The 23,074-nt window shown below is 51.0% G+C and overlaps 1 protein-coding gene across 2 annotated transcripts in view; it reads right to left on the minus strand.

Moving 5' to 3' along the window:
- aoc1 (amine oxidase copper containing 1) overlaps positions 1-23,074 on the minus strand; it is a 131,652-nt gene that overhangs the window by 19,275 nt on the left and 89,303 nt on the right. For both annotated transcript variants that reach the window (XM_085992160.1, XM_085992161.1), the window contains exon 2: positions 3,715-5,280. In XM_085992160.1, the coding sequence (XP_085848286.1) occupies positions 3,715-5,272 (1,558 nt within the window). In that variant the 5' untranslated portion in view covers positions 5,273-5,280. The remainder of the gene's footprint in view (positions 1-3,714; positions 5,281-23,074) is intronic.

Raw genomic sequence — 23,074 nt, forward strand, 5'->3', positions numbered from 1 at the left:
GCTGCCTCCTCTCTTATTCCTGTTCCTCCTTCTCCTCCTCATCCTCCTCTCCCTCTTCCTCCTCCTGAGGTGGTCCCACAATCCCTGATGGCAAGGGCTGGGCCCTCATGATGGCCAAGTTGTGGAGCATGCAGCAGACCACCACAAAATGGGACACCCACTCCGGCGAGTACTGGAGGGTTCCTCCCGAGCGGTCAAGGCAGCGGAACCATTGCTTGAGCACCCCGATGGTCTGCTCGATGATGTTCCTGGTGGCAGCATGGCTCCCATTATATGAGTGCTGAGCAGGAGTGTTGGGGTTGCAAAGGGGAGTCCTGAGCCAGGTGGAGAGCGGATAACCCTTGTCTCTGACCATCCAGCCACGAGCTGTGGCAGCTGGAAGAGTGCTGGCACACTGGTCTGGCGCAGGATGAAGGCATCGTGGCTGCTGCCAGGATAACGGGCATTGACGGTGAGTATTCGCAGTCTGTGGTCGCACACCAACTGCACCTTAACTGAGTGGTAGCCTTTGTGGTTACGGAAGATCTCTGTATTGTTATGCGGTGCCTGCAAAGCCACGTAGGTGCAGTCAATGGTGCCCTGCACCATGGGGAATCCTGCTATCCTGGCAAAGCCACATGCACACTCGTCCTGCTTCTCTCTGGTACTGGGGAAGCCAATGTAGTCCCTTCTCCGGCTGTAGAGAGCCTCTGTGACCTCCCGAATGCAGTGATGGATGGCAAACTGTGAGATGTTAGCTATGTCTCCTGTTGCAGACTGGAAGGAACCACTGTCGAAGAAATGGAGGGCCACGGTGACCTTGAGGGCCACTGAGAGAGCCGTGGTCGCCCTGGTCAGAGGTTGGAGGTTTGGCTGCAAGAGGTGGCAGAGTTTTGTGACCACCTCCTTGGTAAAGCAAAGCCTTCTAATACACTGCTCCTCACTTAATTGAAGGTAGGAAAAGTGCTCGAGGAAGACCCTCAGAGGGTAAGGCCTCGATGGCCCTCCTCCTCCCTCTGGCCACATGTTCCTGTCTTTCTCGCTGCCTCCGCTCTTCCCGCTGTAAATCCTGGAGAGCGTGGTCGACTGTCAGTACAGCCCCCATTAACGTAACCAAGTGTGGCAGTTTGATTCCTTGAAGAATAAATGTAGCTACTTTTTAGTTGCCACAACACTCCTGATACAAAAGAACCTTGAAATTACTGAATGAAACTGTTGGACTATGTGAAACTGACAAGAAACCATTGAAACTGCACTAACCTGACAGCTGCGAGTCATTACTGATAATCCCTTTAAATAAAGTCCCTGGAGCCGGCTTCCTGATGCTTCACGCCAGCTCTCCCTGTCGGTGTTTACTCCAGGCGCTAAGGCAGGCGATAACAATCAATTTAGCAGATCGGGCGCTCAGTGAGCGTTGCACACCCACTGACGTCACCAACCACCTAGTGTCGACGTTACCGATGATAGCTCTTACCGGCGGCACTATGGGAGGGCGGGGGCAGCCGGCCGGATTTGGTGTGCAGCGCTGGATTTGCCTCACCCCGGCGACACTGCTGTAGCACCCCACTAGCACCATCTGCTGGCACTAATGGGAGGCGCTAAGGGGAGGAATTTTTCCCCCAGACTGTTTCCAGCAGTCTAGAACGAGGGGACATGGATATAAGATTAAATGTAAGAGATTTAGGACAGAGAGCAGGAGGAACTCTTTGGGCTCAATGGGGTCAATGTTAACCTACCGGGCCAGCGGTCAAAAGAAGCAAAGTTCCTTCAAGTTTGATTCTAACCTGATGGATATGTCACCTGACTTTGACCCGTCCCAATGGATTGGGAATATGGGACTGCGGGGGATCATTTTCATCCACAGTCACTGACCTCGCCCCCCCCTCCCCATTAACAGACCCATCCGTCAAACTTTTATCCATCGTGCTGCCCCTCAATTTATAACATGCTCTGCTAGCAGGGCCTTCTGTGGTGGAATATCCGAAACAAACCCTCTTCACCACAGCTCACTGAAAACCATTGTCCCCAGCCCCCCACGCCATGCACCGGCGGTGCTAATGTTCATCGTCTCGCTGTGGACACGCTTAGCTCCTCCCATCTGCTTCTTAGTGGAAGGTAAACAGGAGAAAATAGACAGACATCGAGGGGCGAGGAGGGGGGAGGGAGGGCAGAGGGAGGGGAAGGAGGGGCGAGGAGAGGGGGGAGGGAGGGCAGAGGGACGGGAAGGAGGGGCGAGGTGAGGGGGGGAGGGAGAGAAGAGGGAGGGGAAGGAGGGTGAGGAGAGGGGGGGAGGGAGGGCAGAGGGAGGGGAAGGAGGGGCGAGGTGAGGGGAGGGAGGGGCGAGGTGAGGGGAAGGAGGGGCGAGGAGAGGGGGGGAGGGAGGGCAGAGGGAGGGGAAGGAGGGGCGAGGTGAGGGGGGGAGGGAGAGCAGAGGGAGGGGAAGGAGGGGCGAGGAGAGGGGGGGAGGGAGGGCAGAGGGAGGGGAAGGAGGGGCGAGGAGAGGGGGGAGGGAGAGAAGAGGGAGGGGAAGGAGGGGTGAGGAGAGGGGGGAGGGAGGGCAGAGGGAGGGGAAGGAGGGGCGAGGTGAGGGGGGGAGGGAGGGAGGGCAGAGGGAGGGGAAGGAGGGGCGAGGTGAGGGAGGGCAGAGGGAGGGGAAGGAGGGGCGAGGTGAGGGGAGGGAGGGAGGGCAGAGGGAGGGGAAGGAGGGGCGAGGTGAGGGGGGGAGGGAGAGAAGAGGGAGGGGAAGGAGGGGCGAGGAGAGGGGGGAGGGAGGGCAGAGGGAGGGGAAGGAGGGGCGAGGAGAGGGGGGGAGGGAGGGCAGAGGGAGGGGAAGGAGGGGCGAGGTGAGGGGGGGAGGGAGGGCAGAGGGAGGGGAAGGAGGGGCGAGGTGCGGGGAGGGAGGGAGAGCAGAGGGAGAGGAAGGAGGGGTGAGGAGAGGGGGGGAGGGAGGGCAGAGGGAGGGGAAGGAGGGGCGAGATGAGGGGGGAGGGAGAGCAGAGGGAGGGGAAGGAGGGGCAGGAGAGGGGGGGAGGGAGGGCAGAGGGAGGGGAAGGAGGGGCGAGGAGAGGGGGGAGGGAGGGCAGAGGGAGGGGAAGGAGGGGTGAGGAGAGGGGGGAGGGAGAGCAGAGGGAGGGGAAGGAGGGGCGAGGTGAGGGGAGGGAGGGAGAGCAGAGGGAGGGGAAGGAGGGGCGAGGAGAGGGGGGAGGGAGAGCAGAGGGAGGGGAAGGAGGGGCGAGGTGAGGGGAGGGAGGGAGATGGAGGTAGAGAAGAGGGAGGGGAGAGGGGACCAGGAGGGGAGTGGAGTGAAGCGGGGATAAGGGGAGGTATAGAGCTGGGAAACGAACAGGAGCGGGAGGGCAGGAATGGGAGGGGGGGGAGGGAGGGAGGGGGAGGGAAAAGGGTGGAGGCTGGAGGAATAATAGGGAAGTGAGGAAATTTGAAGGTTACTGGAATCGGCTGATTGACTGAAGTTTGAGGTAAAGGGCGGGGTGGAGGAGGAAGGGGAGGGAGAGAAAGGAAGGGGTGGGGTGCAGGAAGGAAAGGGAAAGGGGAAAGGGAAGGAGAGGGTATGAGTTAAGGGGTACGGGAGACAATTAGCGAAGAGTAAAAAAGCTCAAAAGCAGAGTGACATTAGGGAAGAGTCCGACCTTTGCCTCCTGTGCCCAGGACTCAATCCTTTATCTCCTTCCTGTATGGCTGTCCTTCTAACTGTGGAACCAGCTCAGGATGACCCACCTGCCACATCCAGATCCACTTTATAATGGACGAGGTGAGTGTGGAGATTGCCCAGGACATGGCCATAGACTTTGTTCCCGTAGTTTGCACCCTCAGGTGTGAAGAAGGTTGCGTGTATGTAGCCAGTGGCATGGACTTTAACCTCGATCACCCCATTCTGGTAGAAGATGAAGTCCCAGAGATAGTCATAGTTATAGACGGTGGAGGTGGTCCTGATCACAAGCACATGGCTGTCTAGACCTCCATAGAAGTTGTAGCCTCCTTTGAAGTTGCTGTTGAAATGTCTCCTGAGTGGGACTGCGGTGGAGTATTCGAATACACACAAAGCATTCTTGTAGCGGACAGGCTGGTCTGTGTCCAGGAAATGATACACATCTCTGTAGGTGGCGAACTCTGGGCAGTCGATTCCTTTCGCCAGTTCATAGTCCATCACGCCCATCCCCCAAGCGGTGTCGATGTACTTGGTCTGCATTGCCGCGGGGCTGTGGCCAGCGTAGAACGCAACGGCTTCCTGAAGACTGATCTCGTATGCGATTGGCTCGTCATTGAACCTGACGTCGAAAAGTTGGATCCCGGCGGAAGATCGCATTCTGAAGGCGAAACTCCACCCCGCGTAGACGACAGAATTTCCATTTACCGTGTACCTCTTCCCCTGCGGCTGCCAGTGCTTGGGACCAGGAATGTCGGTGGGGGTTTTGAAATGGCCTCTGGGAATGTAGGTGGAGAACACGTCCTCACTACTGAATTCAGGCAGCTTGATCTTAGCCACCAGCCCCCTGTCGTACTTCTCCACCAGCTCTTCCACACTGTCGAAGAATTGTCCATTGTACCAAACCTTCTCCACCGCCCAATGCCTGGGGTCCAGAGCCTTGTGGTTCAGCAGGATCTCAAAGCCGATTGGATGAAGGAAAGCGCCTTCCACAGCTCGTTGCAGTATGAACCATGACTTCCTGTCCCCGGACCTCTGACCCCTGGGCGCAATATCAGCAAAGGTCAGACAGCGGTTGGTGCAATTGTGGTACCAGAATCCGCTGGACTCCTTCAGCAGTTGGCTCGCGACCTGGGTGACCTCGGCTAGCTTCTCATGAATGAGCGTGTACTCCACAAAGGTCGTTGGTCGGGAGGTGAACTTTATGGGCCGGTTGCTGTTCAGTGTTATGGGATGGTAATACTTGGGCACTGGCAATGGCCCTACAATGTATTCGGTGACATTGGGCATTTGTTCGGCGCCGAAGAAGATGATCACCTTGGCGTTGCGTTTCGGAGCACAGTTCAACCCGTTGAGGAAATTCAGGACGTGCCGTTTCTTGGGGATCTGAAGCTCGATGAGGAAGATGTAATTTTTGTCGAGTGTTTGTGTTTTTGCGGCCGACAGGTTGAGGTTTCTCTGGGACGTGAGGAAGGTCCTCACCGCTTGCATCTCTGTAGGGCTGAGGTCAGCAAACACGGACGCCTTGAACCGGTATCGATCGGTGCTCTCAGGATGTTGGAAACTGGCTGCACAACACACCATCGCAGTCCAAAGCCAGGCCCACTGGATCCTCACTACGCCGTTCATATCTCCACCTGCAGGGGAAGAAATGTGGAGACTCAGAACCCCGACTGTAACAACACCAAGGCTCAGAAATCACAATGACCCTGTTAAACAGATCAGTGCTGTTGAAAGAACACCATAGCTGGATATCACAGCTGGATTATTAAGAGTCTTCCACCCAGCTTGTGCCCAGAGCACCACAGGCAACACGTCAGAAATCAGAACTTGATTCATCCCAGGGAATTGGGTCAAAGAACTGCCTGTCCTCCAGTGGGTATTGTTCAGTTCACTGGACTCGGGCCAGATCCCAGGGGACTGGAAAATAGCAAATACAAAACTTCCACCTTCAAAGAAGAGGCGAGGGATGAACCATCAAATTATAGACCTGTAAGCCTTAATTCCACTGTTGGGAAAGCGTTTGAAAGATAAGGGAGTGAAGAGTTATGGGGAGCAGGCAAGGAAGTGGCTTTGAGCCCAAGATCAGCCATGATCTTATTGAATGGTGGAGCAGGCTCGAGGGGCCAAGTGGCTTATTCCTGTTCCTATCTTATATTCTTATGTTCTTATGAGAGTATTATGAGGGATAATATAATGGGTCATCTTGAGGGGCGTGAGTTAATCTGAGGCAGTCAGCATGGTTTTAGCAGTGGGAGGTCATGCTTGGCTAATTTATTGAATTTCTGCAAGGGGATGATTGACCTCGTAGATAGAGGAGAAACTGGGGATGTTAGCTACCTGGATTTCTGAAGTTATTTAACACTGTCCCACATAATAGGCTCCTGCATAAGGTGCAAGCCCAGGGGATAGATGGGAATGTATTAAAGTGGATTGATAAATGTGGGTGGTAGACACAATGGCCTAGAAATTCAGTTAAGGCCCGCCAGCAGGCTAACGCCCAAAAGTTAGCGCTGCGTGCGGAGCCAGGTGCGCCCGTCAGATATTCGGCTTTTGCGCCCCAAGTCGGAACCGGGCGCTATTCCAGGGTGTGCCCGCCCCCGCTTGGGGCGCTGAAACTGAATTTCTGCGCTGTAGGCGCCGCTGCGCCACCCGCTGCGGAGCGGCAGGCTGCGGTACTGCAGGCCTCCTCCTTCTCTTAAGGGGGAGGTGCCTGCAACAGCGAGATCGCCGCTGGATTGTGCCGGCAAATGAGCCCGGCACCACGGAGAAGTGCCGGGCTCGCGGAAAGCAGCCGGCAATGCCGCGGGGGGGCGGGGGGTGGAGGAGGCCGGGGAAGGAGGTGCGGGCAGGCGGCCGCCGAAAAAGCGGCCGGCCGCACCTCCACCTTAAAGCGCCCCAGTAGCGCAGCAGTACGGCCCCGTTTTTCAATCGCTATTTGCGGCCGCTGCAGAAGAGGCGGCCGCAACTAAATATGGGGTTTGGGCCGGAAGCGGGGCGGAACCGGGGCACTGCGCACACCGATGATGTCATCGGTGTCGGCGCAGCGCTACCGGCTACCGCCGCCATTACCGCAGCGCTGAATATCAGCGCACCCTCTTACACTGACGCAGAAACCCTATTTGGGCGGTAACTGGGCGCAAAGCCCACTGAATTTCTAGCCCAATGGGTATTGGTGCATGGGCAGGTATCTGGTGAGCAGCCAGCTACCAGTGGACGCCGCAAGTTGTTTATAATTTTTATAAATGATTTAGAGGAAGGAATTGTGTCCAAATTTGCATGAGATAGCAAACTGGGAGCAAATGATAAATATTGATGGGCACAAATGTTAAAAGATCGGGCCAAGCTCGATCTGTGGGCAGAGAAATGGCAGATACAGTTTAACACAGAGAAATATATGGTTGTGAGATCTGGCAGAGGGAGGGTTCATGTGAATGATGTGCTAAATGGGTAAGTACTGGAGGTGTGGGAGCAGGAGAGAGATCTTGGGGCTTTAGTGGACTGGTCACTAAAACCATCAGCACAATGTTCCCAGGCTGTTAAAGAAAATAGAATGTTGGGATTCATGGCAATGGATATAAGATATAAATCCAGAGAGGTAACTTTAAAACAGCATCTGGCTCTGGTAAGACCACATTTATTTCGAAAAGGATATTCAGTTTTTGGAGGGGGTACAGAGAAGGATATTCAGTTACTGAGGTACAGAGAAAGACATCCACTCCCTCCACCACCGGAGCACCGTGCCTGCAGTGTGTACCATCTACAAGATGCACTGCAGCAACTCGCCAAGGCTTCTTTGGCAGCACCTCCCAAACCCGCGACCTCTTCCACCTAGAAGGACAAGGGCAGCAGGTGCATGGGAACACCACCACCTCCAAGTTCCCCTCCAAGTCACACACCATCCTGACTTGGAAATATATCGCTGATCCTTAATCGTCGCTGGGTCAAAATCCTGGAACTCCCTCCCTAACAGCACTGTGGGAGCACCTTCACCACACGGACTGCAGCGGTTCAAGGCGGCTCACCACCACCTTCTCGTAGGGGTAATTAGGGATGGGCAATAAATGCCAGCTTTGCCAGTGACGCCCACATCCCATAAAGAAATAAAAAAATCAGCCCCTTAACGAGTCTCTAGGCGGCTGTTCATCATCAACTCCTTTACCAAGGTGGCGTTTTGCGCTAAACGCGGGCTAAACCAGTGTTACAGCTTAAGACCCCATCTTGGCCACCACAGAGGCTCTTTAGGGCTTAAAGTGTTTGTCGAAAATCACCCCTTAAGGGTTATATTTACAAATTAAGGATAAGAAAAGAAAATAGGAAATGCAAGAAGATACAATCTATATTAACGATTTGGAGGAAGGGACCGAGTGCAAAGTATCCAAGTTTGCCGACGATACAAAGATGGGAAGGAAAGCAGTGAGTGAGGAGGACATAAAAAACCTGCAAAAGGACATAGACAGGCTAAGTGAGTGGGCAAAAATTTGGCAGATGGAATATAATGTTGGAAAGTGTGAGGTTGTGCACTTTGGCAGAAAAAATCAAAGAGCAAGTTATTATCTAAATGGAGAGAAACTGCAAAGTGCTACAGTACAAAGGGATCTGGGGGTCCTGGTGCATGAAACACAAAAAGTTAGTATGCAGGTACAGCAGGTGATCAGGAAGGCCAATGGAATCTTGGCTTTTATTGCGAGTGGGATGGAGTATAAAAGCAGGGAAGTCTTGCTGCAGTTATACAGGGTACTGGTGAGGCCACACCTGGAATACTGCATACAGTTTTGGTTTCCATATTTAAGAAAAGATATACTTGCTCTCGAGGCAGTTCAGAGAAGGTTCACTCGGTTGATTCCGGAGATGAGGGGGTTGACTTATGAGGAAAGGTTGAGTAGGTTGGGCCTCTACTCATTGGAATTCAGAAGAATGAGAGGCGATCTTATCAAAACATATAAGATTGTGAGGGGGCTTGATCGGGTGGATGCGGTGAGGATGTTTCCACTGATGGGTGAGACTAGAACTAGGGGGCATAATCTTAGAATAAGGGGCTGCTCTTTCAAAACTGAGATGAGGAGAAACTTCTTCACTCAGAGGGTAGTAAATCTATGGAATTTACTACCTGGGACGAGGGACAGGGTCACTGGTCAAGGCTTGTGAAGCTAAGCTAGAGCCAGGTCTGGTTAGTACCTGGAGGGGTGACCATCAAGGAAGATCAGGTGCAGAAGGTCACGGAAGGAGCCCCGAGGAGGGGTCAGAAGGAGGGGCGGCTGGTGAGCAGGCCTGGGCGTTGGGCTGAAGATTGTCAGACAGGAGGAATGGTGGAAATGGAATGGCAGCGCACACAGGTGCAGCGGCTTTGCTTCTCCCGGGACGGTGCTATTTACGTTTAATGTTATTTATACTGGACTCATGGGAGCTGGCAAGGTCACATTTTGTTGTTCATGTACTTGTGCAATGACAATAAAGTTGAATTATTATTATTATTATTACCTCAGAGAGCTGTGGAAGCTGCAACATTAAATAAATTTAAAACGGAGATAGACAGTTTCCTAGCTGATAAGGGAATAAGGGGTTACGGGGAGAGGGCAGGGAAGTGGACGTGAGTCTAGGTTCGGATCAGCCATGATCCTATTGAATGGTGGAGCAGGTCCGAGGGGCCGTATGGCCTACTCCTGCTCCTACTTCTTATGTTCTTATGTTCTTATGTAAGAGGAAGTGTTTTACTAAAAGGGTGGGCACTATGAGGAACAGATTAACGGCACCGCGGGGGCGGGGGGGGGGCGCTGTGGGGGGGATTTGAGAAACCGGAATGGGCTTCAGGAAGGAACTTGATAGGTTCCTGTCGACCAATGGAATTCTGGGTTATTAGAAATTGATCACGGGTTTTTTAGAATCATTCTTGGAGTGTGGGTGACAGTAGCATGGCAGCATTAATTGCCCCATCACGTGGTGTGGGACTGGAGTCACGTGTAGCCCAGACCGGGTAGGGGCGGCAGGTTCCCTTCCCTCAAGGACATTAGTGACCCAGTTGGGCTTTTACGACAGTCCTGCAGTTTTCATGTTCATTTCCTGGTGGGATTTGAACTTACGATCTCTGGATTGCTAGTCCAGGAGCAGGACCACTGGACTACGATATCATGGATATATAGACTCGATGGACCGAAGGCCTTCTCTTGTCACACCTTGGCGGCATCATATCTATGGGTCACACCTCAGACTCATTACACATCACAGCTCATCGTTCAGCAGCCAGGTTCAGTGAGACAGTGATTCCTGCTGTTGGCTGATGAACTTGCACTGATTCTAGACTCCTTCCTCAGTCTAGCTTACCCACAGAAAGAAGTTCTCAATCCCTTTAAAGTTATCAGAGAACAGAATCTCACAGCACACATGCTCCCCCACTGAGTCACGCTCCGCTTCATTCCCCACAGCCCGACCCAGCACTGCTTCCTTCTTCATTGGGCTGGAAACACACCAAAGTTCTCTTCAACACATTTCAGGAATTCCTCCCCCTCTCTGCCCTTTACACTGTTGCTATCCCAGTCTATATCAGGGTCATTGAAGTCCCCCATTATCATCACTCTAAAGTTCTTGCATCTTTCTGCAATTTGTCTGCAGATTTGTTCCTCTATCTCCTATCATAATCAGCCGGGGCTCAGTGGGCAGCACCCTGGCCTCGGAGTCAGAAGGTGGTGGGTTCAAGTCCCACTCCAGAGACTTGAGCACAAAAAGCTAGGCTGACTCTCCCAGTGCAGTGCTGAGGGAGTGCTGCACTGTCGGAGGTGCCGTCTATCAGATGAGACGTTAAACCGAGGCCCCGCCTGCTCTCTCAGGTGGACATAAAAGATCCCACGGCACTATTTCGAAGAAGAGCAGGGGAGTTCTCCCCGGTGTCCTGGGGCCAATATTTATCCCTCAACCAACATCACTAAAACAGATTATCTGGTCATTATCACATTGCTGTTTGTGGGAGCTTTCTGTGCACTAATTGGCTGCCACGTCATAGAGTCATAACGGCACAGAAGGAGGCCATTCGGCCCATCGAGTCCGTGCCGGCTCTCTGTGGAGCAATCCAGTCAGTCCCATTCCCCCACTCTATCCCCGGAGCCCTGCAAGTTTATTTCCCTCAAATGCCTATCCAGTCTCCCCTTGAAAACATTGAGTGTCTCCGCTTCTTACACTACAACAGTGCCGACACTTCAAAAAGTACTTCATTGGCTGTAAAGCGCTTTGGGACGTCCGGTGGTCGTGAAAGGTGCTATATAAATGTAAGCATTTCTTTCAGCGGCCGAGTTTACACCCAGCAGCGTAATAGTTCCTCTATTGTTCCTTAATTCTTTGAACCCAAATTTCTCTCCAGTGCACTAACAGTTTCTTTGATCAAAAATGCCATCTCCACTCCTTTCTATCCTTCCACAATACCTTGTAGCCAGGAATATTATCTTCCCAATCCTCCCCTTCTATCAACAAGACTTTTATTTAATTCATTCTTGGGATGTGGATGTCGTCGGCGAGGCCAAGGATTATTGCCCATTCCTAACAGTCTTGAGAAGGTGGTGGTGAACCCGTGAACCAGTGAGAGCCTGTACCCCAGTGAGAGTCAGTGTCTGTGGAACTGTACCCCAGTGAGAGTCAGTGGCTGTGGAACTGTACCCCAGTGAGAGTCAGTGTCTGTGGAACTGAACCCCAGTGAGAGTCAGTGTCTGTGGAACTGTACCCCAGTGAGAGTCAGTGCCTGTGGAACTGTACCCCAGTGAGAGTCAGTGTCTGTGGAACTGTACCCCAGTGAGAGTCAGTGTCTGTGGAACTGAACCCCAGTGAGAGTCAGTGTCTGTGGAACTGTACCCCAGTGAGAGTCAGTGCCTGTGGAACTGTGCCCCAGTGAGAGTCAGTGCCTGTGGAACTGTACCCCAGTGAGAGTCAGTGTCTGTGGAACTGTACCCCAGTGAGAGTCAGTGTCTGTGGTACTGTACCCCAGTAAGAGTCAGTGTCTGTGGAACTGTACCCCAGTAAGAGTCAGTGTCTGTCGAACTGTACCCCAGTGAGAGTCAGTGTCTGTGGAACTGTACCCCAGTAAGAGTCAGTGTCTGTGGAACTGTACCCCAGTGAGAGTCAGTGTCTGTCGAACTGTACCCCAGCGAGAGTCAGTGTCTGTGGAACTGTACCCCAGTGAGAGTCAGTGTCTGTCGAACTGTACCCCAGTGAGAGTCAGTTTCTGTGGAACTGTACCCCAGTGAGAGTCAGTGTCTGTGGAACTGTACCCCAGTGAGAGTCAGTTTCTGTGGAACTGTACCCCAGTGAGAGTCAGTGTCTGTGGAACTGTACCCCAGTGAGAGTCAGTGCCTGTGGAACTGTACCCCAGTGAGAGTCAGTGTCTGTGGAACTGTACCCCAGTGAGAGTCAGTGTCTGTGGAACTGTACCCCAGTGAGAGTCAGTGTCTGTGGAACTGTACCCCAGTGAGAGTCAGTGTCTGTGGAACTGTACCCCAGTGAGAGTCAGTTTCTGTGGAACTGTACCCCAGTGAGAGTCAGTGTCTGTGGAACTGTACCCCAGTGGGAGTCAGTGTGTGTGGAACAGTACCCCAGTGAGAGTCAGTGTCTGTGGAACAGTACCCCAGTGCAGTACCCAAGGCAGAGACTCCAGAGGCATACTGATCTGGTTTAAAACAGAACTTAAGAATTACATCAAATTTATAAAAAAGGGCGAAAACCACATGTGGCTCAAACTTGAGAGGGAGATTATCTCAAACACCCAAGATGTTTACATTTGCGCACTTTATATCCCTCCAATCGATTCCCCGTACTTTAAAGAGGACACCTTCTCCAACATGGAGGGGGAAATTATCCAATACCAGGCCCAGGGGAACGTGTTGATCTGTGGGGACCTCAATTCAAGAACGGGCGAAGAACCAGACTTCACCAATAATCAGGGAAACAATTACGTATTCGGGAATAACCACTTTGACATCCCTTCCCTTCCATACAGGCATAACTGCGACAGGCAGTCAAATACCAACGGAAAACAACTACTACAGCTCTGTCGAAACCTGGGTCTGTACATTGTCAATGGTAGGTTCATAGGAGACCTCCTAGGAAGATCGACCTATTGCTCACCTCTTGGCTGCAGCACAGTAGACTATATGATTACAGACTTGGACCCATCCTCTTTCAGAGCATTCACAGTCAAACCACAAACAACACTGTCAGATCACAGTCAAATTACTATGTTTCTCAAAAAGACAGAAACAAACAACATAGAAACACAACCCAGTAAACTGTACAACACCAAAAAATCGTACAGATGGGCCAAAAATGACACAGAAAAATACCAGAAAACAATTAGCAATGCATCAACTCAAGCTCTCTTAGACACCTTACTGGATAACATATACACTCACAATAAAGAAGGCGTAAACCGGGCAGTTAGTAAACTAAACAATATTTTTGATAATTTGGCAACAAATGCAAACTTGAAAGCTCGCAAGAACAAACCCAAAACAAAAAACTATGAAAAATGGTTTGACCATGATTGCCATAACATGAGGAAAAAACTTAGAAAAATATCAAACCAGAAACACAGACATCCAGAAAACGAGGAATTACGCCTTACTTATTGTCAGACACTAACACAATACAGAAACACACTCAGAACCAAAAAAGAGCAATTTATTAAGAATACACTCAGCTCCATGGAGGAATCCATTGATTCCAATTGTTTCTGGGACAACTTGAAAACACTACACAAAAAACAACACGACGATTTGTCCATTCAAAATGGGGACACATGGGTAAACCACTTTGAAAAATTATACCAGAAAAACACACTAAGACCAGAGCAACACCAAATACGCAAAAAACTGGAAAAGCTTGAATTGGCCATAAAAGATAACCAAAACCCGCTAGACGCCATAATAACAGAAAAAGAACTTCTTGAAAAACTCAAGGACCTGCGACCAGGAAAAGCTTGCGGGACAGACGGCATACTAAACGAGATGATTAAACACACAGATGACAAAATGAAACTGGCTATCCTAAAACTCTTCAACTTGGTTCTGAGTGTCGGTTATTTCCCTGACATCTGGAACAAAGGACTCATAACACCCATATACAAAAGTGGGGACAAAATCGACCCAAACAACTATCAAGGCATCTGTGTAAACAGTAACCTGGGGAAGGTATTCTGTAGCATCATAAACAAAAGACTTATAAACTTCCTTGAGGAACACAATGTCTTGAGTAAAAGCCAAATTGGACTCCTGCCAAACTATAGAACATCCGATCATATCTTCACCCTACAGACCCTAATTGACAAACACGTTCACCATAACAAAAGCAAAATCTACGCATGCTTTGTAGATTTCCAGAAGGCTTTCGACTCCATCTGGCATGACGGGTTATTCCTGAAACTTATCGAAAGCGGGGTAGGAGGGAAAACATATGATGTAATTAAATCAATGTATACAAACAATAAATGTGCAGTTAAAATTGGAGACAAACAAACAAAATACTTCCCACAGGGGCGGGGGGTGACGCAGGGCTCGCCAATCTCACCGACACTCTTTAATATTTACATTAATGGATTGGCAAAACTACTTGAACAATCTACAGCACCTGGCCTCACCCTATATGAATCCAAGGTTAAATTCCTCCTCTATGCAGACGACCTGGTTCTGCTGTCACCAACTAAGGAGGGTCTACAGCAGAACCTGGACCTGCTGGAGTCATACTGCCAGACTTGGGCCCTGACAATAAATCCCCAAAAAACCAAAGTCCTTGTGTTCCAGCAAAGATCCAAACATCAGGGACCCAAAATAAATTTCACAGTAGGAACAACCAAAATTGAACAAACCACTCACTACACATACTTGGGCTTAAAAATCAGTTCTACGGGAAACTTCAAACTGGCTGTGAATGAACTGAAAGAGAAAGCAAGAAGGGCTTTCTATGCCATCAAAAAATCAATCCAAATAGAAATCCCAATTAGCATTTGGCTCAAAATTTTCAAATCAGTAATTGAACCAATTGCACTCTATGGCAGTGAGGTATGGGGACCGCTAACACAACAAGAATTTGCAAAATGGGACAAACACCCAATTGAGATCCTACATGCAGAATTCTGTAAAAGTATCCTCCGGACTCAAAGGAAAACAGTAAACAATGCATGCAGGGCGGAACTAGGCCAATATCCATTAATAATCACTATCCAAAAAAGAGCCACCAAATTTTGGAATCACCTACAAATGAGCAACCCCCAATGCTATCACTACGACGCCCTGAAATGCCAAGAGCTGACCATAAAGAAAAATTCCCTCAGTCAACTAGTCCTGGGACTCAGTGAAGTAACTACTAACAACACTAACAATAACCAGTCCCAGGACAGTGACAGGGTAACACAAAGAATTCGACCCAACACAATCGTCGCTAAGCAAAAGGAAAAATATCTGACATATTGGGCAGAAACAACAAAAACCCAAAGCAAACTCAATTGCTACTTGGCCCTAAACAGACAATACAACATAGCTGATTACCTGACCATGGTAAAGGATAACAAACTGAGAAGAACCTTGACAAGGTACAGACTTAGCGAACATAGCCTAGCGATCGAAAAAGGCAGACACAGGCAAACCAGGCTGCCAAGAGAAGACAGGATATGCTCTCACTGCAGTCAGGGAGTGGTGGAGACAGAGATACACTTCCTCACAGCTTGTGGAAAATATCAGGACATCAGGGAGAATTTCTACCAAAAATTCTCCCAAATATGCCCTGAATTCAGAAATCTGAATGACAACCAAAAACTCCCTTTCCTACTGGGGGAGGAGAGAAGTTGTGTAACACAGGCGGCACACTATGTTACAGCTTGCCATGAACAGAGGGACAACCAGTAAACTAAGACAAGAATATATACAAACAAGGCGAATGTATATTTATAAACTGTATGAATAGAACCGCGTTTATGTGTTCAACCATAAATGTATTTTGATGCTTTGGCAACATAAGATGTACCTTATCATGCCAATAAAGCGATTTGAATTGTGAATTGTGAATTGAGAGTCAGTGTCTGTGGAACTGTACCCCAGTGAGAGTCAGTGTCTGTGGAACTGTACCCCAGTGAGAGTCAGTGTCTGTGGAACTGTACCCCAGTGAGTGTCAGTGCCTGTGGAACTGTACCCCAATGAGAGTCAGTGTCTGTGAAACTGTACCACAGTGAGAGTCAGTGTCTGTGGAACTGTACCCCAGTGAGAGTCTGTGTCTGTGGAACAGTACCCCAGTGTGAGTCAGTGTCTGTGGAACTGTACCCCAGTGAGAGTCAGTGTCTGTGGAATTGTACCCCAGTGAGAGTCAGTGTCTGTGGAACTGTACCACAGTGAGAATCAGTGACTATGGAACTGTACGCCATTGAGAGTCAGAGTCCGTGGAACTGTACCCCAGTGAGAGTCAGTGTCTGTGGAACTGTACCCCAGTGAGAGTCAGTGTCTGTGGAACTGTACCACAGTGAGAGTCAGTGTCTGTGCAACTGCACCACAGTGAGAGTCAGTGTCTGTGGAAATGTACCGCAGTGAGAGTCAGTGTCTGTGGAACCCCTACCCCAGTGAGAGTCAGTGTCTGTGGAACTGTACCCCAGTGAGAGTCAGTGTCTGTGGAACTGCACCCCAGTGAGAGTCAGTGTCTGTGCAACTGTACCCCAGTGAGAGACAATGTCTGTGGAACTGCACCCCAGTGAGAGTCAGTGTCAGTGGAACACATACCCCAGTGAGAGTCAGCGTCTCTGGAACTGTACCACAGTGAGAGTCAGTGTGTGTGGAACTGTACCCCAGTGAGAGTCAGTGTCTGTGGAACTGTACACCAGTGAGCGTTCAAATCTGTGGAACTGTACCCCAGTGAGAATCAGTGTCTGTGGAAATTTACCACAGTGAGAGTCGGTGCCTGTGGAACTGTACCCCAGAGAGAGATAGTGTCTGTGGAACTGTACCCCAGTGAGTGTCTGTGCCTGTGGAACTGTACCCCAGTGAGAGTCAGTGTCTGTGGAACACGTACCCCAGTGAGAGTCAGTGTCTGTGGAACACTTACCCCAGTGAGAGTCAGTGTCTGTGGAACAGTACCCCAGTGAGAGTCAGTGTCTGTGGAACTGTACCCCAGTGAGAGTCAGTGTCTGTGGAACTGTACCCCAGTGAGAATCAGTGTCTGTGGAACCCGTACCCCAGTGAGAGTCAGTGTCTGTGGGACTGTACCCCAGTGAGAGCCAGTGCCCCAGTGAGAGTCATTGTCTGTGGAACTGTACCCCAGTGAGAGTCAGTGCATGTGGAAATGTACCCCAGTGAGAGTCAGTGTCTTTGGAAATGTACACCAGTGAGAGTCAATGTCAATGGAACCCGTACCGAAGTGAAGGCCAGTGTCTGTGGAACTGTACCCCAGTGAGAGTCACTGTCTGTGGAACACTTACCCCAGTGAGAGTCAGTGTCTGTGGAACAGTACCCCAGTGAGAGTCAGTGTCTGTGGAACTGTACCCCAGTGAGAGTCAGTTTCTGTGGAACTGTACCCCAGTGAGAATCATTGACTGTGGAACTGTACCCCATTGAGAGTCAGTGTCTGTGGAACTGTACACCAGCGAGAGTCAGTGTCTGTGGAACTGTACCCCAGTGAGAGTCAGTGTCTGTGGAAATGTACCCCAGTGAGAGCCAGTGTCTGTGGAACTGTACCCCAGTGAGAGTCTGTGTCTGTGGAACTGTACCCCAGTGAGAGTCAGTGTCTGTGGAACTGTACCCCAGTGAGAGTCAGTGTCTGTGGAACTGTACACCAGTGAGAATTTGAATCTGTGGAACTTTACCCAAGTGAGAATCAGTGTCTGTGGAACTGTACCCCAGTGAGAGTCAGTGTCTGTAGAACTGTACCCCAGTGAGAGTCAGTGTCTGTGGAACAGTACCCCAGTGAGAGTCAGTGTCTGTGGAAATGTACACCAGTGAGAGTCAATGTCACTGGAACCCGTACCGAAGTGAGGGCCAGTGTCTGTGGAACTGTACCCCAGTGAGATTCAGTGCCTGTGGTAATGTACCCCAGTGAGAGTCAGTGTCTGTGGAACTGTACCCCAGTGAGAGTCAGTGTCTGTGGAACTGTACCCCAGTGAGAGTCAGTGTCTGTGGAGCTGTACCCCAGTGAGTGTATGTGCCTATGTAACTGTACCCCAGTGAGAGTCAGTGTCTGTGGAACTGTACCCCAGTGACAGTCAGTGTCTTTGGAAATGTACCCCAGTGAGAGTCACTGTCTGTGGAGCTGTACCCACAGTGAGAGACAGTGTCTGTAGAACCAGTACCCCACTGAGAGTCAGTGTCTGTGGAACTGTACCCCAGTGAGAGTCAATGTCTGTGGAACTGTACCCCAGTGAGAGTCAGTGTCTGTGGAACTGTACCCCAGTGAATATCAGTGTCTGTGGAACTGTACCGCAGTGACAGTCAGTGTCTGTGGAACTGTACCCCAGTGAGAATCAGTGTCTGTGGAATCCGTACCCCATTGAGAATCTGTGTCTGTGGGACTGTACCCCAGTGAGAGTCAGTGTCTGTGGAACTGTACCCCAGTGAGAGTCAGTGTCTTTGGACTGTACCCCAGTGAGAGTCATTGTCTGTGGAACTGTGCGCCAGTCAGAGTCAGTGTCTGTGGAAATGCACCCCAGTGAGAGTCAGTGGCTGTGGAACTGCACCCCAGTGAGAGTCAGTGTCTGTGGAACTGTATCCCAGTGAGAGTCAGTGTCTGTGGAACTGTACCCCAGTGAGAGTCAGTGTCTGTGGTACTGTACACCAGTGAGAGTCAGTGTCTGTGGTACTGTACCCTAGTGAGAGTCAGTGTCTGTGGAACTGTACCCCAGTGAGAGTCATTGCCTGTGGAACTGTACCCCAGTGAGAGACAGTGCCTGTGGAACTGTACCCCAGTGAGAGTCAGTGTCTGTGGAACTGTACCACAGTGAGAGTCAGTGTCTGTGGAACTGCACCCCAGTGTGAGTCAGTGTCTGTGGTACTGTACCCCAGTGAGAGTCAGTGTCTGTGGAACTGTACCCCAGTGAGAGTCAGTGTCTGTGGAACAGTACCCCAGTGAGAGTCAGTGTCTGTGGAACTGTACCCCAGTGAGAGTCAGTGTCTGTGGAACTGTACCCCAGTGAGAATCAGTGTCTGTGGAACCCGTACCCCAGTGAGAGTCAGTGTCTGTGGGACTGTACCCCAGTGAGAGCCAGTGCCCCAGTGAGAGTCATTGTCTGTGGAACTGTACCCCAGTGAGAGTCAGTGCATGTGGAAATGTACCCCAGTGAGAGTCAGTGTCTTTGGAAATGTACACCAGTGAGAGTCAATGTCAATGGAACCCGTACCGAAGTGAAGGCCAGTGTCTGTGGAACTGTACCCCAGTGAGAGTCACTGTCTGTGGAACACTTACCCCAGTGAGAGTCAGTGTCTGTGGAACAGTACCCCAGTGAGAGTCAGTGTCTGTGGAACTGTACCCCAGTGAGAGTCAGTTTCTGTGGAACTGTACCCCAGTGAGAATCATTGACTGTGGAACTGTACCCCATTGAGAGTCAGTGTCTGTGGAACTGTACACCAGCGAGAGTCAGTGTCTGTGGAACTGTACCCCAGTGAGAGTCAGTGTCTGTGGAAATGTACCCCAGTGAGAGCCAGTGTCTGTGGAACTGTACCCCAGTGAGAGTCTGTGTCTGTGGAACTGTACCCCAGTGAGAGTCAGTGTCTGTGGAACTGTACCCCAGTGAGAGTCAGTGTCTGTGGAACTGTACACCAGTGAGAATTTGAATCTGTGGAACTTTACCCAAGTGAGAATCAGTGTCTGTGGAACTGTACCCCAGTGAGAGTCAGTGTCTGTAGAACTGTACCCCAGTGAGAGTCAGTGTCTGTGGAACAGTACCCCAGTGAGAGTCAGTGTCTGTGGAAATGTACACCAGTGAGAGTCAATGTCACTGGAACCCGTACCGAAGTGAGGGCCAGTGTCTGTGGAACTGTACCCCAGTGAGATTCAGTGCCTGTGGTAATGTACCCCAGTGAGAGTCAGTGTCTGTGGAACTGTACCCCAGTGAGAGTCAGTGTCTGTGGAACTGTACCCCAGTGAGAGTCAGTGTCTGTGGAGCTGTACCCCAGTGAGTGTATGTGCCTATGTAACTGTACCCCAGTGAGAGTCAGTGTCTGTGGAACTGTACCCCAGTGACAGTCAGTGTCTTTGGAAATGTACCCCAGTGAGAGTCACTGTCTGTGGAGCTGTACCCACAGTGAGAGACAGTGTCTGTAGAACCAGTACCCCACTGAGAGTCAGTGTCTGTGGAACTGTACCCCAGTGAGAGTCAATGTCTGTGGAACTGTACCCCAGTGAGAGTCAGTGTCTGTGGAACTGTACCCCAGTGAATATCAGTGTCTGTGGAACTGTACCGCAGTGACAGTCAGTGTCTGTGGAACTGTACCCCAGTGAGAATCAGTGTCTGTGGAATCCGTACCCCATTGAGAATCTGTGTCTGTGGGACTGTACCCCAGTGAGAGTCAGTGTCTGTGGAACTGTACCCCAGTGAGAGTCAGTGTCTTTGGACTGTACCCCAGTGAGAGTCATTGTCTGTGGAACTGTGCGCCAGTCAGAGTCAGTGTCTGTGGAAATGCACCCCAGTGAGAGTCAGTGGCTGTGGAACTGCACCCCAGTGAGAGTCAGTGTCTGTGGAACTGTATCCCAGTGAGAGTCAGTGTCTGTGGAACTGTACCCCAGTGAGAGTCAGTGTCTGTGGTACTGTACACCAGTGAGAGTCAGTGTCTGTGGTACTGTACCCTAGTGAGAGTCAGTGTCTGTGGAACTGTACCCCAGTGAGAGTCATTGCCTGTGGAACTGTACCCCAGTGAGAGACAGTGCCTGTGGAACTGTACCCCAGTGAGAGTCAGTGTCTGTGGAACTGTACCACAGTGAGAGTCAGTGTCTGTGGAACTGCACCCCAGTGTGAGTCAGTGTCTGTGGTACTGTACCCCAGTGAGAGTCAGTGTCTGTGGAACTGTACCCCAGTGAGAGTCAGTGCCTGTGGAACTGTACCCCAGTGAGTGTCAGTGTCTGTGGAACCGCACCGCAGTGTGAGTCAGTGTCTGTGGTACTGTACCCCAGTGAGAGTCAGTGTCTGTGGAACTGTACCCCAGTGAGAGTCAGTGTCTGTGGAACTGTACCCCAGTGAGAGTCAGTGTCTGTGGAACTGTACCCCAGTGAGAGTCAGTGTCTGTGGAGCTGTACCCCAGTGAGAGTCAGTGTCTGTGGAACTGTACCCCAGTGAGAGTCAGTGCCTGTGGAACTGTACCCCAGTGAGAGTCAGTGTCTGTGGAACACATACCCCAGTGAGAGTCAGTGTCTGTGGAAATGTACCCCAGTGAGAGACAGTGTCTGTGGAACGGTACCCCAGTGAGAGTAAGTGTCTGTGGAACGGTACCCCAGTGAGAGTCAGTGTCTGTGGAACTGTACCCCAGTGAGAGTCAGCATCTCTGGAACTGTACCACAGTGAGAGTCAGTGTGTGTGGAAGTGTACCGCAGTGAGAATCAGTGTCTGTGGAAATTTACCCCAGTGAGAGTCAGTGCCTGTGGAACACTTGCCCCAGTGAGAGTCACTGTCTGTGGAAATGTACCCCAGTGAGAGTCAGTGCCTGTGGAACTGTACCCCAGTGAGAGTCAGTGTCTGTGGAACTGTACCCCAGTGTGAGTCAGTGTCTGTGGAACTGTACCCCAGTGAGAGTCAGTGACTGTGGAACTGTCCCTTATTGAGAGTCAGAGTCTGTGGAACTGTGCCCCAGTGAGAGTCAGTGTCTGTGGAACTGTACCCCAGTGAGAGTCAGTGTCTGTGGAACTGTACCCCAGTGCGAGTCAGTGTCTGTGGAATTGTACACCAGTGTGAGTCAGTGCCTGTGGTACTGTACCCCAGTGAGAGTCAGTGTCTGTGGAACTGTACCCCAGTGAGAGTCATTGTCTGTGCAAGTGTACCGCAGTGAGAGTCACTGTCTGTGGAAATGTACCCCAGTGATAGTCAGTGTCTGTGGAACTGTACCCCAGTGAGAGTCAGTGTCTGTGGAATTGTACCCCAGTGAGAGTCAGTGTCTGTGGAACTGTACCCCAGTGTGAGTCAGTGTCTGTGGAACTGTACCCCAGTGAGAGTCAGTGTCTGTGGAACTGTACCCCAGTGAGAGTCAGTGTCTGTGGAATTGTACCCCAGTGAGAGTCAGTGTCTGTGGAACTCTACCCCAGTGAGGGTCAGTGTCTGTGGAACTGTACCCCAGTGAGAGTCAGTGTCTGTGGAACTGTACCCCAGTGAGAGCCAGTGTTTGTGGAACTGTACCGCAGTGAGAGTCAGTGTCTGTGGAACTGTACCCCAGTGAGAGTCAGTGTCTGTGGAACTGTACCCCAGTGAGAGTCAGTGTCTGTGGAACTGTACCCCAGTGAGAGTCAGTGTCTGTGGAACTGTACCCCAGTGTGAGACAGTGTCTGTGGAACTGTACCCCAGTGAGAGTCATTTTCTGCGGAACTGTACCCCATTGACAGTCAGAGTCTGTGGAACTGTACCCCAGTGAGAGTCAGTGTCTGTGGAACTGTGCCCCAGTGAGCGTCAATGTCTGTGGAACTGTACCCCATTGACAGTCAGAGTCTGTGGAACTGTACCCCAGTGAGAGTAAGTGTCTGTGGAACGGTACCCCAGTGAGAGTCAGTGTCTGTGTAACTGTACCCCAGTGAGAGTCAGCATCTCTGGAACTGTACCACAGTGAGAGTCAGTGTGTGTGGAACTGTACCGCAGTGAGAATCAGTGTCTGTGGAACACTTACCCCAGTGAGAGTCAGTGTCTTTGCAACGTTACCCCAGTGAGAGTCAGTGTCTGTGCAACTGTACCCCAGTGAGAGTCAGTGTCTGTGGAAATGTACCCCAGTGAGGGTCAGCGTCTGTGGAACTGTACCCCAGTGAGAGTCAGTGTCTGTGCAACTATACCCCAGTGAGAGACAGTGTCTGTGGAACGGTACCCCAGTGAGAGTAAGTGTCTGTGGAACGGTACCCCAGTGAGAGTCAGTGTCTGTGGAACTGTACCCCAGTGAGAGTCAGCATCTCTGGAACTGTACCACAGTGAGAGTCAGTGTGTGTGGAACTGTACCGCAGTGAGAATCAGTGTCTGTGGAAATTTACACCAGTGAGAGTCAGTGCCTGTGGAACTGCACCCCAGTGAGAGTCAGTGCCTGTGGAACACTTGCCCCAGTGAGAGTCAGTGTCTGTGGAAATGTACCCCAGTGAGAGTCAGTGCCTGTGGAACTGTACCCCAGTGAGTGTCAGTGGAACTGTACCCCAGTGAGAGTCAGTGTCAGTGGAACTGTACCCCAGTGAGAGTCAGTGTCTGTGGAACTGTACCCCAGTGAGAGTCAGTGTCTGTGGAACTGTACCGCAGTGTGAGTCAGTGTCTGT

This window comes from Somniosus microcephalus, chromosome 7 (assembly GCF_052327205.1).
Source record: "Somniosus microcephalus isolate GS21.2 chromosome 7, FLI_Smic_1.0, whole genome shotgun sequence".
NCBI classification, from domain to species: Eukaryota; Metazoa; Chordata; class Chondrichthyes; order Squaliformes; family Somniosidae; genus Somniosus; species Somniosus microcephalus.